The sequence below is a fragment of the Electrophorus electricus genome, chromosome 4, assembly GCF_013358815.1.
Source record: "Electrophorus electricus isolate fEleEle1 chromosome 4, fEleEle1.pri, whole genome shotgun sequence".
Classification (NCBI taxonomy): Eukaryota; Metazoa; Chordata; class Actinopteri; order Gymnotiformes; family Gymnotidae; genus Electrophorus; species Electrophorus electricus.
This window is the reverse complement of record NC_049538.1, coordinates 5,934,996-5,949,567: the sequence shown is the minus strand read 5'-3', so window position 1 is coordinate 5,949,567 and position 14,572 is coordinate 5,934,996. Positions and strand designations below refer to the sequence as shown.

Below are 14,572 nucleotides of genomic sequence, written 5' to 3'. Positions count from 1 at the left end.
GCCTGCCCAAATCCTGCCCACCTCGCATTCAGAGCCGTTGCTCCCTGCCCCTGAGCGCTATGCTGGCGAGGATTGTTGTAGGGGGTTCCTCCTTCAATGCTCACTGGTTTTTGAGTAGCAGCCCTCCTGGTTCTCCACTAAGGGCATACATCATCTCCCTTCTAACTGGCTGGGCTCTAGCATGGGCCACCCCAGTCTGGGAGCACCAAACAGACGTATGTTCCACTGCGGCAGAGTTTGCTGCTGGCTTTAAGTGGACTTTCGACCATCCAGTCGCTGAAGGGGAGGCGGGTTCCTGTCTCCTTAATATACGCCAGGGGAAAAGAGCGGTGCTGATTACGCAATCAAATTCCGCACTATGGAGGCTGAGAGTGGATGGAACCCCACAGCGCTGATGGTTGCTTTCCACCAGGGCCTCAGCAAAGAGCTTACAGACGAACTGGTCCACCATGCTACTCCCGCCTCTCTCGACGACCTGATCAATCTGGTATTGCATATTGACAATCGCGTAAGGCAGAGGTGCAGAACACGGGGACCAGAGATCAGTCAAGGCTCTCGCAGAGCTCCACGCACCCTTAGCCCTGTTCATGTGCCTGACAAGCGGGGAGAGTCCGGATCCCACCCAATGCAGCTCAGGCACACCCACCTTGAGCACGGGCGTGAGCGCGATGCTCGGATGCGGGAAGGGAGGTGTCTGTACTGCGGAAGCTCAGGTCATCTCCACCCAGCTTGTCCTGAGCTCCAGGGAAAAGATAACGTCCATCAGGGGAGGGAGGACCTCTGATGGACTCAGCCAGTCCTCCCCGAGCTCAGGTGTTGCTCAGTACCACAATGGCTTGGGGAACGTCTGAAACACGTCTCCAGGTATTTGTGGACTCTGGGGCAGCGGGCAACTTTCTCGATGCTGGGTTGGCCAACAAGTTAGACTCAGGTAGACTGGCTGAGCTGGTCGGTGCTGTCTTGGGGTTCGATGTGTCAGACCTCCTGCCTGCAGCCACCCAAACCTCAGTTTGGGGCTGGTCACAAACCCAATGGTCTGGACCTATCTCGAGTCCCCCAGAAATACTGGGACCTTAGGGAGGAGCAGACAGAAGGCCCAACTATTGCCCCCCACCGGGCATATGACATGGCCATACACCTCCACCCAGGCTCCAGTCTCCCTAGAACCTGCTTATTCTCCCTTTCGGGGCCCGAACGTCAGGTAATGGAACAATATATCCAGGAAGCCTTAGCCTTAGGATTCATCTGGCCATCTGCTTCCCCGGATGGCGCAGGGTTTTTTTTTTGTCGGGAAGAAAGACGGCGGGTTATGCCCCTGTATAGACTACCAGGGCCTTAACAAAGAGACTGTCAAAGTGTGTGTGTTTGTGTCTGTATTGCCATGCCCTCTCATGTCGTTCACTTGATCCTTGTGTGTAATTGTCATGTGTGTGTATATAAGTCTCATGTCATATCATTGAAGTTGTCGGTGTTTGTGTGTGTTGAGTCATGAATGTTAAATTTAAATTAAAACTTGTTTTTAAAAATGTTTTTGTTTAACGTGCCTTGTCCCCGCATCCTGTTTAACCCTTCAACGTCACAGAAACACTGACCTACCGAGGATGCCTGGGAAAGGCAAAAAGAAGAAAGGGAGGAAAGGAAGTCAACGCCCTCCCACAGCACGTGCAGCGAATTCTCCCATGTTCTTGGGCACCCTACTGACTCCAAGTGCAGGTCCATGTGCAGAAGCAGGGGAGTCATACAGAACCACGGCGGGCGGCTGGGACTGGTATAACGATTACCAGTCCTCGGAGTCAGACTCTGTGGACTCCTACTGTCCAGCGGAGAGAACTTCCCTCATCCTGGCCTTGCTGCAAGGAACTACAAGGAGGGAGGATCCCGCTGAGCGATTTTCAGGGGACCCTGTGTATGGTCCTGGATCAGACATTCCGGAGTCCTATGGAGACCAGCCGGACCATGAGAACCGGCACTCGGAGATGGACTCTGCTGGGTCCTAGGACCCCTGCCTGGACGATTGTCGGGACTACACAGATTATGGAGAGACAGGGGAGTGTAGCAATGTCTGTCTGCTGTCAGATATGGGTTCTGATCGTGAGGAAGACACTCCAATGGAGGTAGAAGAGGACCCTCATAGGGATGTTCCCTCCCATAGTGACGCCAAAAGCTCCGAGAGCAATGAGCCTCCAGCGCCTAAGGCACCACCCAGGGCACGCCTCCCAGGAGCAAGCAAGCTGCCCCGGGTGGCTAGCAGGGAGGCATCATCATCAGAGGAGGACACTCCTCCACCTAAGGCGAAGAGCCCCAGAGCGCATGCGCCTACGTCTAAGCCTAGTGGAGGCAAAAAGGCAGCAGTACCAGTGCCAGCACCGGAACCGGGCAACAGAGCTGGTGTGCTTCCCAATGCGCATGCGTCCCTGTGTCTGTCATCGTCTTGGTCCCTGTCCTTCCCTCTGTCCTGCCCTGCTCGCGCTGGCCTGTGGTGGATTGTCTAGTCCTCCAACATCACCTTTTGGCATTGGTCTCGGGGCCGCAGCCGGATTGGCTGGCGCGCCGGGAGTCGCACCCTTGGGGGCCGGGCCTCTGTCTTTAGTATGGCCCCTCCCCCCTCAAACTTGTGTGTGTGTGTCTGCATTGCCACGCCCTCTCGTGTCGTTCACTAGATCCTTGTTGTGTGTAATTGTCATGCATTTATATAAGTCTTGTGTTGTATTATTGAAGTTGTCGGTGTTTGACCCAAGTAGCATGTTTGTGTGTGTTGAAACGTGAATGTTAAATTTAATTTAAAACGTATGTTTTTGTTCAACGTGCCTTGTCCCCGTGTCCTGATTAACCCTTCAATGTTACAGTTGGAGGTCTCCTGCATGCCGTTGCCTGTGAATGCCAGCAAAGTCGGATGCTGCTCAATTAGCATGCACCATACCCTAGCTACATTCAGCGTGGCTCCCATTGTAAGGGGTCTGCAAAGCCTTGTGTATATTGTCGGTCTTTTAGGATTATGATTACACAGAGTAATCCCTTAGTACCTCCCAAATCTTCTATAACCTCTCCCACGAGATCGGCGTGAAAGGTAAGAAGGTAAACAACAATATGCTTAGTATTACTTAGATTTGACACTGAAAGCACTGCACAGTAAAAAGCAATGTAGCAACATGGATTGCTTTTCAAGGTGGGGTGCACTCACTTTTGAATTAAATTAAGCATGGATTCACATGAATTCAGCATATTGTTTTTGGAAGATAAAAAAAACATCTTGCTAGCAATGATTGTTTCCATATTCCTTCACCCACTCCATCTACACCAATAGATCAGCTGCAGAAACAGCTCACCCACCACTGACCCATGGGACAGGTGACCCACATGCTGAACTAACTAGCTACATGGACTATATAAAGCAATGGGTCATGGCTGTAAGATAGGCGGTCTATGGAGAACGGGTTTCCTCTTGGTCCTCCCAACCTTTCTCTCTTAATCCACCCAAGGAGATTTGCCTTGCCATCGTTGCCACTGACCTGCTCATTAGAGATCTGGACACATACGTGTGTGGAGCTGCTTTGTGACAATGTGTGTTGCCATGACAGAACAATTCACCCAGGAGCTCCCACAGCCAAAACCCGGACCACACCCAGGAGCTCTCACAGGCCAGCCCCCCTCCCCCGATACCCTTTGCTAATGCCCCAACCTCTGCTGCCTCTCAGCTGCTCACTCCCTGGAACAGCAGGACCAGAACTCCTTTTTCATAAAGTCCAACGTCCTTGCTGATTCCAATAAAAAAATTCTCTGCTGCTTTCCAAACCAAATCACCACTTTCCACTGTTTGCAGAAGCTCGATACAAAAACTGGCTGATTCAGAGCAACGTCATATGGGATCATTAAAGATGTTGATGGCTCTTCAAGGACGAATCTGCTTTAGGTTATCTCTGACAGTGATGTAGCCGTCGAAACTGGAGACCAGTGTATATGAGCCTGGAATCTCAAACAAAGCACTTCCTCAGTCTTCTGTATGTTCCAGTAAATGGAAGTGTCTGGATAACAGAATGGTCTAGTGAACTGTTTTACATACTGTAAAATGTTCTGTTTGTTGTTCTTTATCATTAAAGCAAAGCTTCCCCCAGATTAACCCTTGATAAGTGATGGAAGTGGTTGCGTGAGTCATCTGTATCTGTGTGTGCAGGAGCGTGTACGTGTGCCTTTTGTGCATATCTGTGTAGGCGTGTGCATGAGTGTGCATGTGTGCATGTGTTTGTGTATCTCTGTGCATATGGGAGCGTGTATGTGTGTGTGTGTGTGTGTGTGTGTGTGTGTGTGTGTGTGCGCATGTGTATGGAGCATGTGTGTGTGTGTGTGTGTGTCTCTGTGCAATTGGGAGTTTATGTGGGTGTGTTTGTGTGTTTGTGTGTCTCTGTGCATATGAGAGTTTATGTGGGTGTGTTTGTGTGTGTATGTATGTGTGTGCCTGGTGCATTTGTGTTTGTGTGTGCGTGGTGCGTGTGTGTGTGTTTGTGTGTGTGTGTGTCTATAAATATGGGAGTTTATGTATGTGTGTTTGTGAGAGAGAGAGAGGCAGACTACACTGCAGCAGGGGTGCTGGGCATCATTACACATCACTCTCACATTCTTCTCTGTCCCCGGTTTGTACTGCTGATGTTTACTCACGGCGAGGGGGACGGACTGCACCAGAGCTGCCGGACCCACAAAGGAAACACCTGCAACCCTCAGCCCCAGGCACTGTCCACTAACACACTCACTCCCATCAGCAGAGCAGAAGATCCAGACCCTCGCTGAAGACCTAGTCTGTTCTTCACAGTAATGCATATCAACACCTAAATAGCCATGATTTATAGATGACAGGCTCATCTGCGTTCATTTGTGCTACTCGACACTTTAGGGCAGGGCAGGGTATGAGAAACAGATGCCATTTCCTTTTGGTAAGTAAAAATACAATCTAACATGACTGGCCTGGCCAAGCTCAGTGTAATGTTGCTAGCCTTCCTCCAGTTTCCAATATGCACAAATTCTTTCAGAAATGGTACATCCCGTTGTCACCGTGGACCTTGGGACTGCGGGATTTGGGAATACCGCCTACATAATTCCAGCATCACCGGCTGTTTCTCTCCTGGCTTGACCTCGTGTTCCACAGGATTTCCTGCCTTAAATGTGCACACGCAGGGTGGGCGGCGTGCCTTGGATCGTAAAGACAACAGCGCCGCTTGTCCTGCCGCCGAGCGTCCAGAGTCCGCTCCAGTCCGGCGGGGCAGCGCACATCGTCTTTGTGGCCTGCGGGGAAGGTGGGCGTGGCTCAGTTGGGGCGGAGCATGAGCCATGACACATGGGCGTGGTTTATGATTGGTCTGGAGGTCCAGAACTGTGCTTACTACATATGCATGAGAATAACCAACTGTTTTCCTTGTGCACAGGACAACACCTGCAGAAGGAGACATTTTGGGAAGATTTTGGACAAGCCTAGTCCTGTACTATAAAATACTGTTGGGAGGGAATTCTAATTTACATGTGTGAATTAGTTAAAGCCTATGCTTAATCCTAGTCTGCTCAACCTGAGGCTTTTCTCAAGATCTAAGGCTACAGCAAGGATCAGCCTCGCTAATCTCCAGAAAGGAGCCTGCAGGCTGTGATAGAGTAATAACACGGACACTTGGACACTTGCAGAGAGAGTGGTCGTGACTCTGCGGGCCAGATGTTTGTGCTGGGGAGGGTTGCTGGTCCAAGCCGCCCATAGCTACCAGCATGCAAGACGCAGGCAGTGAAATTCCACACTGTCCGGAACGAAGACGTAATTCCCAGCGTGGCAGAGAGAGCTGTCCGCCGAGACATGTCCCCCCCCCCACCCCTCGCCCTCACGTCACCCCCTCCACTTCCTCTGATCCCAGGCATGCTGCTTGTTTTGCTTATATTTGTAAGTCGGTTGTGGCTGGATCAAAGTGGATGGAGCGCCACTGTGGGATGCCCGGGGGGGCGGGGGGGTGTTGTGAAGCTGCAGGATCAGACAGGGCAGGCAGGCGGGGGGCTCCGTCGCGCCGCCTCTGTGAAAAGAACATGCCAAACATTGACATAAAGGAGGTGGGAGTTTGGTGAAACATAAACACTCCTCCTTTGTCCTCGACGGCAGCATTTGGAAGAAGAGAGAGAGGAGCTAAACTGCAGAAACGTGGACCAGAAGAGAGAAGGGGAGGCTTCCGGATGCTCGCAGGAGCGCCCGACTCACAGCCGCCGCCCGCCGCAACGAAAGCGTGCTGCCCTTCCGCATGTGCGGTCGTGCGTGAGCGGCGGAGAGCAAAACATTCTCCACGCTATAGAACAGGCACTTGGCTGTTTACAAGTTCAGCAACATCTGGACTGGTCATAAGGACCGACGCCATGCCAGCACCTCATATCGCCGTCTCGCAATCTGCTAGTGATTCTCGTTTTTGGCGTTGCGAGATCTCACAGGCCCAGACAGTGCTCCAGCAGAGTCCGATCACACCGCACTGCACAAATTAAAGATGAATACATATCCAGTGACCCAATTTAGAACGGACTACACATGCTACATATATGTGAGCACTGCAAGGGAAAAACCTCCCAGTGAATCCTTCCAGTGTCTGGGAGTTTCCTCCAGGAAACTTCCCTGACAGCGCCGCCAGCTGCTTCCACGGCTCAGGCTGAAAGGGACCTAAATGAGCACGCCTTATCCAAAAGACTAATCTCCATCGAAGGTACGGGGTTTCCAGCATCTGACATCACAGCTTTTAGGAGTTCCGCCGGCAGTCTGTAAGCGAGTGAGCAGAGCCCTGCAAGCTCAAGCACAGCAGCAGTGCACTGGGTTCAGAGGAACCACTAAACCTCTTCTGTACTTACTCTGTTCAAATAAATAAATGTCAGTGACTTTTGATTGTTTTTATCATCACATTATCAACTGCTTTACAATACCTCCAGACATTTTAGCCTCATGAAAAATGTTATTTGAATATGTATATTTTTATTTATGCAGTGGAGGTAAAATTGATGATTTCTCTTAAATGTCTTAGTCATGGACAATACAACTAAACTTACACATCTGAGGTTTTAGATGGAACATTCTTGCTGGACATTTTCCCTCAGCCACTTCGGACAAAAAGATGTGGATATATGCTGGGATATATGCTGGGATATATGTGGAGAACTGTATGTGGAGAACTGCAGCAGCTGGGGAGGTGCAGACTCTCCTCTGCTTGCTGACGTCCAGTTTAATACCAGGTTGAAAAACAAGCTGACATAAGGTGTGAACTGTGTCTGGGATAAGAAGAAATTATTGATGGCTTTATCAATAGGTCACAAATGAACAAATTGCAACAGATATGTCGTTTAAATCAAAATCGGGGTGTAACAGGTTGCTACTGAATTATTATTCATAGGAATGTTACCTGATGGGGAAAGCTGAGGAATGCTATCTCTGTGAAATATTTTACGGCTGTCAGGACAGGATGTTACCGCTGTCCACCCGCTTCTGCCCACTCACCTATTTCTCAAGACACCGTTAATCATTTCTCGGTAAACCAACATGGGTAACGAGCAAACTCGAACATGACATCAGTCAGCCAAAGAAAAAAATCCGTTGTGCTCGGAAGTTGTTTGAACGCTTAATAGCAATATTTAACATATCAAAACCACAAACGAGAGAAATGTTTCCGACGTTTAACTCAGCAATTACACTGTATAAGTTGTGAACATTTCTGCATTGTGCAGTAGTACTTCCATTTAATAGCAACCTAAATGTTATAGTTGAAAACCATGAAACAACTACAAACATTATCGTGTGCGGACCGAAAAATTTACTGGATGGGAAAAAATATTTCGCTTCTTTCAAAATTCTTTCATCACTTTTAGTAGCCTCTAAATTTAGTCCCGAAGCAACTCCGTAATCGAGTGCAAACCAGCAGCATCGCTGAAGAGACAATGAATGTGTGCAGAGGATGTTTTACCAAACCAAACCGAATAGTTAATGAAACACATGGACAAAGAGGGAAAAAAAAGCACCGTCTAAATAGTTACTCAGTCAGAGATTAGCATTTGATCAACTTTACTGAAGTGTTTTCGAATGTAATGCAATAGTCCAAGAAAACTCAAATAAGATCTTTCGTGTGGTGCACGTTAAAACTTTACAATTATAGTAAAATAACTGAAAATATTCAAACTTTCACAGATACTTTACCCCCTCGCGTCGCGGAGGTGTGCAATAGGATGATGAGAACCAACGGCAGTGCTGAACAAACCGCAGTCCCCTTTGAACGATCCATCTTCCAGAGCAGAGAGTCGGAGTGGTAGTGGTAGGACCCACGGATTACAGGCGCAGCAGCCCAGAAGCCATGCGTGGCGAGCCGGGGGGGAACCGAGTGCTGTCCGAGCCTGCCCGCTCCTCAGTAGGACTCAGACGACTTTTCTGGAGTATCCTCGTCCCCGATCTCTAGTCAACTGTGCGGCTTGCATCCAGTTTCGTCTTCTCTCACTCCCTCCCAAACTTTCTCAACCTCCTCTCCCCTCCCACGGAGCGGTGTCTGGCGATTGCTAAAAAAAGGATGAGAATCGCTGCCTCTAGACAACGCGGGTCAAATTGCACGATGCTGAAGTAAGTGGCGTTTAGACGCTTAATAAGCACTTACTACGGAGTAATAAGCGTTTGTTGGGCCTCATGGGTACACCCATCCGTTACGATGCTCTTTTCAGCCGGTTTTCAGGTGTATGAATGTAATTAATGCGTTAATGATGATTAATGTCGACTCTTCCTGCCCAGACAGATGAATTGCCTAAAGTGATAATTATGAAGAATTAATTATACGCAGCATAATCTACCACATGCAAGTACATAAACAGAGACGCCTGAATCATCCCATGCGTGCACTCAAACCATAAACAAGACATAAACAAGAACTTTACATGTAAAAAATAGACGGTGAGCTATAACACCTTTGGGCAGTCAATACTGCGTGATGATGGAATGACAGGGAATTCCTGCCGTGTCTCTGTGTTCCCTGCTGCACTTGCTACAACAGGACTAAGACACCACTATCACCAGAGGGCATCTTCAGTGATGGACCTGTTACCTAGACGACTGAGGCCCAGTCATGCAGAAGAGTGAGAGGATCACATACACAGGGGGCTTTGATCGTACCTGGTACCTGTTCCTGCAGGGCACTGCAGGATGAGTTTAGGATATCTGAGTTCCACGTAGTAGAGGGATGAGTCTATCTCCACTAGAGGGTCTGTAGAGGAGAGAGGACAGGCCGTATCCCTCCTTTTTTTAAATTACATGTACACGTCAAATATTTCATCAGCAAATCAGGACAGCCAGATTTGCATAAAGATTAGACATGCATGTTGCACTTGAATTGTTGATGATGTTACTATTATGATATTGCTAAGATCACAGAGAAATTAGGACTCAATTTTAACTGCACTCACAATATACAGCATTAAGTCTTTGTGCTCGCTGACCTGATTAAGGCAACATTAAGCCAGTGTACAGGCCTTTCCATCCTCTGTAGCCCAAACCCTGTAGCTTCAGCCGACGGCCCTGTACAAGTTCTGGCTGCAATTGAGAAGTGAATGGAGCTGACATCCCCATGACCCAGGCCGTTGTCAAGGTGCCACATGGAGCACCCTTCGAGAACAGGGGCCAAAGACAGTATGAGAGGGGAGCTTGGGAAAAAACACAGTGAGTGATGAGACATATCCACATGCCGTGAGAGACGAGACATATCCTCGCAGTGTGAGCGATGAGACATATCTGCACTACGTGAGCAACGAGACATATCCACACTCCGTGAGCAACAAGACCTTTCCACATGCCATGAGCGATGAGACATATCCACATGCCCTGAGCGATGAGACATACACCAGAGTTTTACGATGCACATTTCGCCCACGCGCATTTCCATGCACGTGCATGCAGGGAGGTTCTTTTTTAAATAAGCAAACATCGGAAGTGGAACTAGGGCCTTCTCGCCCGAGGAAATGATCACAGTGTGTGTGCATGTGCGCTACCGATTAACCGCCGATAACTCTCCGAGAAGCCCACCACCAGTCATTTTTCCGCCTTTTATCTTTTATATTGCCATCAGAGATGCCCAGCTATTCCTCACGGAATAAGTAAACGGGAGACCCTCACGCACACTCGCCCACCGCCTCTCCCATCCACACTAAGATGTCCCACGTTTGCATTCGCATTCCTGCCCGCTTTTAGCAGCCAGTTGCTAAGGGGGCAGCGAGCGGTCAGAATTCAGAGAGGGAAATTCTCACAGCTAGCTGGAAGGACTCCATTTTCCCTGCCTGCCACAGTCCAAGCCCCCGCTGTAGACGCAGCCCCCGAGCCAGCCCGCTGCCTGAACAAAGGGACCTCCTCGCATCCCGGTCCCAGCATGCCTTTGTTGTATCTCGTTTCTGTTTGAATAATGTGCTTCGGACCACCACAAAGGAGCCTGGCCATACATTCTTCTGTGAAAAGGGCTTTTCCACACATATTCTTCACCTAGACACCCTCTTCAGTAAAGTTCTTCAATAAAAATTCAATAAAAATTCAATTAAAAAAATAAATAAATCACCCGTCTAGCGCCAACCTCATGAGCCCCGATGTGTGATTTATGGTGTGCTATTTTTTAAAGCAAATATTTCTTGAAAGCCCTGAAGGGTTGCAAACATTTGGTAATTGAGAGCCACAGTGCCAGAAACAGATCAGTACCGCCTGTTAACTGCTCCACCCATGCCGATGTCTGGATTAAGACATTCTTACCTCTGCTGATATCCAGGCCATTCTAGCTTCCGTATATTTATATTTGTATTCTAAACATTAATTTCAGTGAAGCTAGCACCACAAGAGTCAACAAAGTGCAAGAGGCTTGTTTTTTCATACTCAGATTTATGTTAAACTAGATTAATATGTAGATTAAGTGAAATTTGCATTGTGGCTTTCCCATTGGTAATAGTTAGAACAAAGCTCAACAAATGTAATATATTCAATGTGTCTTTATAGACCGTACCCAAAAGCTGAAAATAACAAAGCAGTAATGAAAATTAATTTAAGTCCGTGTTTTTCAGATGTGACGGACATGTGAAGGTGCACTGCAGCTTTCTGCGTGCATCGCTGGTTCATGTTGTGGCTCATACATACAGCACAAATCATAAAGGCTTCTGTGTCTCCCGTGTGCATTCAGCATTCCCAGGATGTGGAGTTCAGGTTTTACTGTGACAGAAGGAAAGCCCAGGAGCCCTTATCTGCGGAAGCGCCATATCCAAGCACCCTGTGAGAAATCCCTCCCCAGCTCTCTGGTGCAGGGGTGAGTAACGGGATCTCCACTCCATGTTACCGCCATCCACCTGTGCATACGTTTGTGCCGGTCCGCTCTGTCCTGAGTCGTATCCCACATGCCGGCGCGTAGAGTCAGCACAGGCCGGCGTCTGACATCGTTGACCCGCTTCCTCTGTTTCCAGAAGGCCTACTTCCGGTAAAAAAATGAGAGGTCAGAGCCTGACAGCGAGGGCTCAGTCATCACACGCCGTTGGATGGCAGGGTAGGTCCCGACCCACCGACCCAGGACCACCATTCACGACTGCGCTTCCTCCTTTAGAACATGCCGGAACAGGACCGCAGACTCTCCAGCAAAACCTAAATATGCCTGTGAAGTTTCAGAGTGATGGACAGACTGACTCTCTCTGCCTGCCAAAAAACAAGATCTGTAGGGATTTCAAAGAGAATATATTTTCAACAGCTAATCAATTCTCAGTGATTTGTCTTTTGCCAAGAGTCATTGTACATAATATTTCTTCTGACTGCGGTGTTGTTGAAGTTGTAGGTGACATCCTGTGTTTTCTGCGTTGCAAAAGTAATTTATAGGTTGACCATTTTGTAAAATCTGGACTCATCCTCCTTATCACGGTGATGGTACTACCTGCAGGAAAACCTGCTACTGACGTCCTTTAATACTCTCTGTGGATTCATCTTTAAATGCTTTCAAGTAATCAAAACAAAATAAGCTGTTTTAGGAAGTAATCCTACACAAAGCATTCAGCTTGCCTGAATATCAAATATAACAACTGATATGCACACAGACACACACGAACGCACACACGCATGCATGCACAAACCACACACACACACATCAATCTGCACATCCGTCTCTCCAAGAACTCAGTGACTGTTGGCAGTAACCTTGATGAGAAGCTGCAGTGATCGTCCTCTGCATATGTCAGCCAGGCCCTGTGATTTATCCCATTAATAAGGCATTTTAGATTCACCCACCTGCTAATATAAATTCAAATTCCATCAGAGAGGTATTTTTAGGAATATTCTCTATGAGACTGTTGTGCTGTGCACCTCAGTAATGAAAATGCATTAGTCACTGAGCTATGAGGATCACTCACCATAACTGCGTATAACAGTATAATCTAATCAAACGAAACCTTTGTACAGTTTAAAGAGAAACAAATGCCGTGGAAACTGACAGGAGCAGAGGAGATTTTGTCATCAATTACAGCTCATCGTTAATGTGAAAAATGCATGCAGTACTCTGAGAGTTCTCGTGGGGGTTGCCAGATCCTCAGGGGGAGTTCTCAGTGTGGTGTTAATTAAAGTAATTGCTGACGCTGGAGTGCCTCCGCTAATTGATATGAGGGAGCACGTCTTTAGTTAAGCCACACAAACAATCAGTAACTGTAGCCCCAGCGCGCCATTTCCCGCTCTCTTTCTTTTCCTCTGTTTCCATCCTTCATTTCTTCTCTTCTCTATCTGTCTTCCCCCTCATTCACTTCCTATTAACGTTTTCCTCCTCTTTATTCTCTCTCTCATTCTCCCTGTTGGTCTGCTTCATTATTAGAAAGACATTCTCTCTTTCTCTCTCTCTCTCTCTCTCTCTCTCTCTCTCTCTCTCTCTCTCCTTGTGAAGTAGTTTGCATTCCACACCTACTCAGCAGACAGCACACAATAGAAGAGAAAGAGCCACTCCTGACCTACAGCTAACATTCCATTGCATCAGGCCCTCTCTGTGTGTGTGTGTGTGTGTGTGTGTGTGTGTGTGTGTGTGTGTGTGTGTGTGTGTGTGTGTGTGTGTGTGTGTGTGTGTGTGTTGTGTGTGTGTGTGTGTGTGTGTGTGTGAGTGTGTGTGTGTGTGTGTGTGTGTGTGTGTGTGTGTGTGTGTGTGTGTGTGTGTGTACATCCCTCCCAGAGAATGGGGTTAGTGTCCAGACTGCTTTTATAAGCAGGGGACAGAAGTGAACTGTCTCACGCTCTGCTGGGGCACTGGGAGAGAAGCACACTTCAGCATGTCCTTTCCCAAGCGAGCTGGCCTAGCCTGATTAGCATAAAAACTATCAAGACAGAACAGGCTTTCTGTAATGTGCATGCCGTGAACACAGGAATTGTCATTATTTGCACTGTCATTACTTTCTGTCATGGGCTAATGGCCACACTGAACGTGGTCCAGTGTCCAACGCTGTGACCGGACGAGTACTGTACATCTCTAAGGCTTTTGAGTGTTTCCTATTTTTTAAGCATAAATTATTCCATGAATGAAAATCTAAAGGTGCAAGATGGATTTTTGCATGTAGATGTAAAAGATGTCAAAAATACTAAAAATGATTATCAGGAGTCATATATAATATGAGTATGACTATGAAACATCACCACTGGGTTTTTTTCTTAAACTGCTTTGGAAAAGTCATGCCATGGCAGTGCTTTGAGGTCATAGCTAATCTACATTTAATATTAACCTTTGTTATTTTGGGACACAATTTCTTTAATAACACAACTAGTTAACTAAAGAAATGTTTAATAAGCCATTGAAAAAGCAAAGAAAAACGTAATATTTACGTAAAACCTTCAACCTTCATTCATTCATCTTTTTTTAAAGAATTTAAAAATAGTCATTTATTTCCATGCACAACTTCTGTTCGACAGCAGAGGGCAGTGCAGTGCCGCGTTACCTCTCTCAACCACAGAACTGTCTGACTGACGGCAGTGGCTGAAGAATTGAACATTGGCCTTCTGTACTGAGCATAAAGGAGAATGCTGAGAAGTCTGGTCGGCATAATTAATTGGCCCAGGCAGATAATGTAAACTGTCAATCTGTATGAGGAATAAAATAGAAAAGTGAGAGACTGGTCAATATTACCCGATGAGGGTCAATATTACGCCTGATGGGGTTTTGTGGCAATTGCAGCTATGATTTTTAGTTTCATATCAGTTAGCACAGGAATGCATTAACATCCCTTTACTCCTGGATCATTTTGCTTTGCAAGTTTTGTTACTCACATATCAGGTGAAATAAGAAAATCCATGAAACAGGAAAAATCCGAGCATGTCTTGAACGTTACAGAAAATTATATTTAAGCATATATCTCTAAATATTGTCTTATAATTTGTCAACATTTGAAACCAGTACTGAATAAATGTGTGTATTTGTTATTAAACATTCCAGCCTTCCGGATACCGCAATTAAGTGGTCTATGCATGTCTACATTTAGCTTTAGTACTATGAGAAATTTCCCGTAAAAGAGTACAGCTTCTAAGTGTGCGTGCGCCCGGGTGTGCGCGAGCGCGCGAGCACACACA

General features: G+C 47.3%; 1 protein-coding gene across 2 annotated transcripts in view; it reads right to left on the bottom strand.

Moving 5' to 3' along the window:
• The window catches only part of col5a3a (collagen, type V, alpha 3a), a 56,430-nt gene extending 47,837 nt beyond the window's left edge, over window positions 1-8,593 (bottom strand). For both annotated transcript variants that reach the window (XM_035525796.1, XM_035525797.1), the window contains exon 1: window positions 8,186-8,593. In XM_035525796.1, coding sequence (XP_035381689.1) covers window positions 8,186-8,270 — 85 coding nt within the window. In that variant the 5' untranslated portion in view covers window positions 8,271-8,593. The remainder of the gene's footprint in view (window positions 1-8,185) is intronic.
• Between the last annotated feature and the right edge of the window lie 5,979 nt (window positions 8,594-14,572).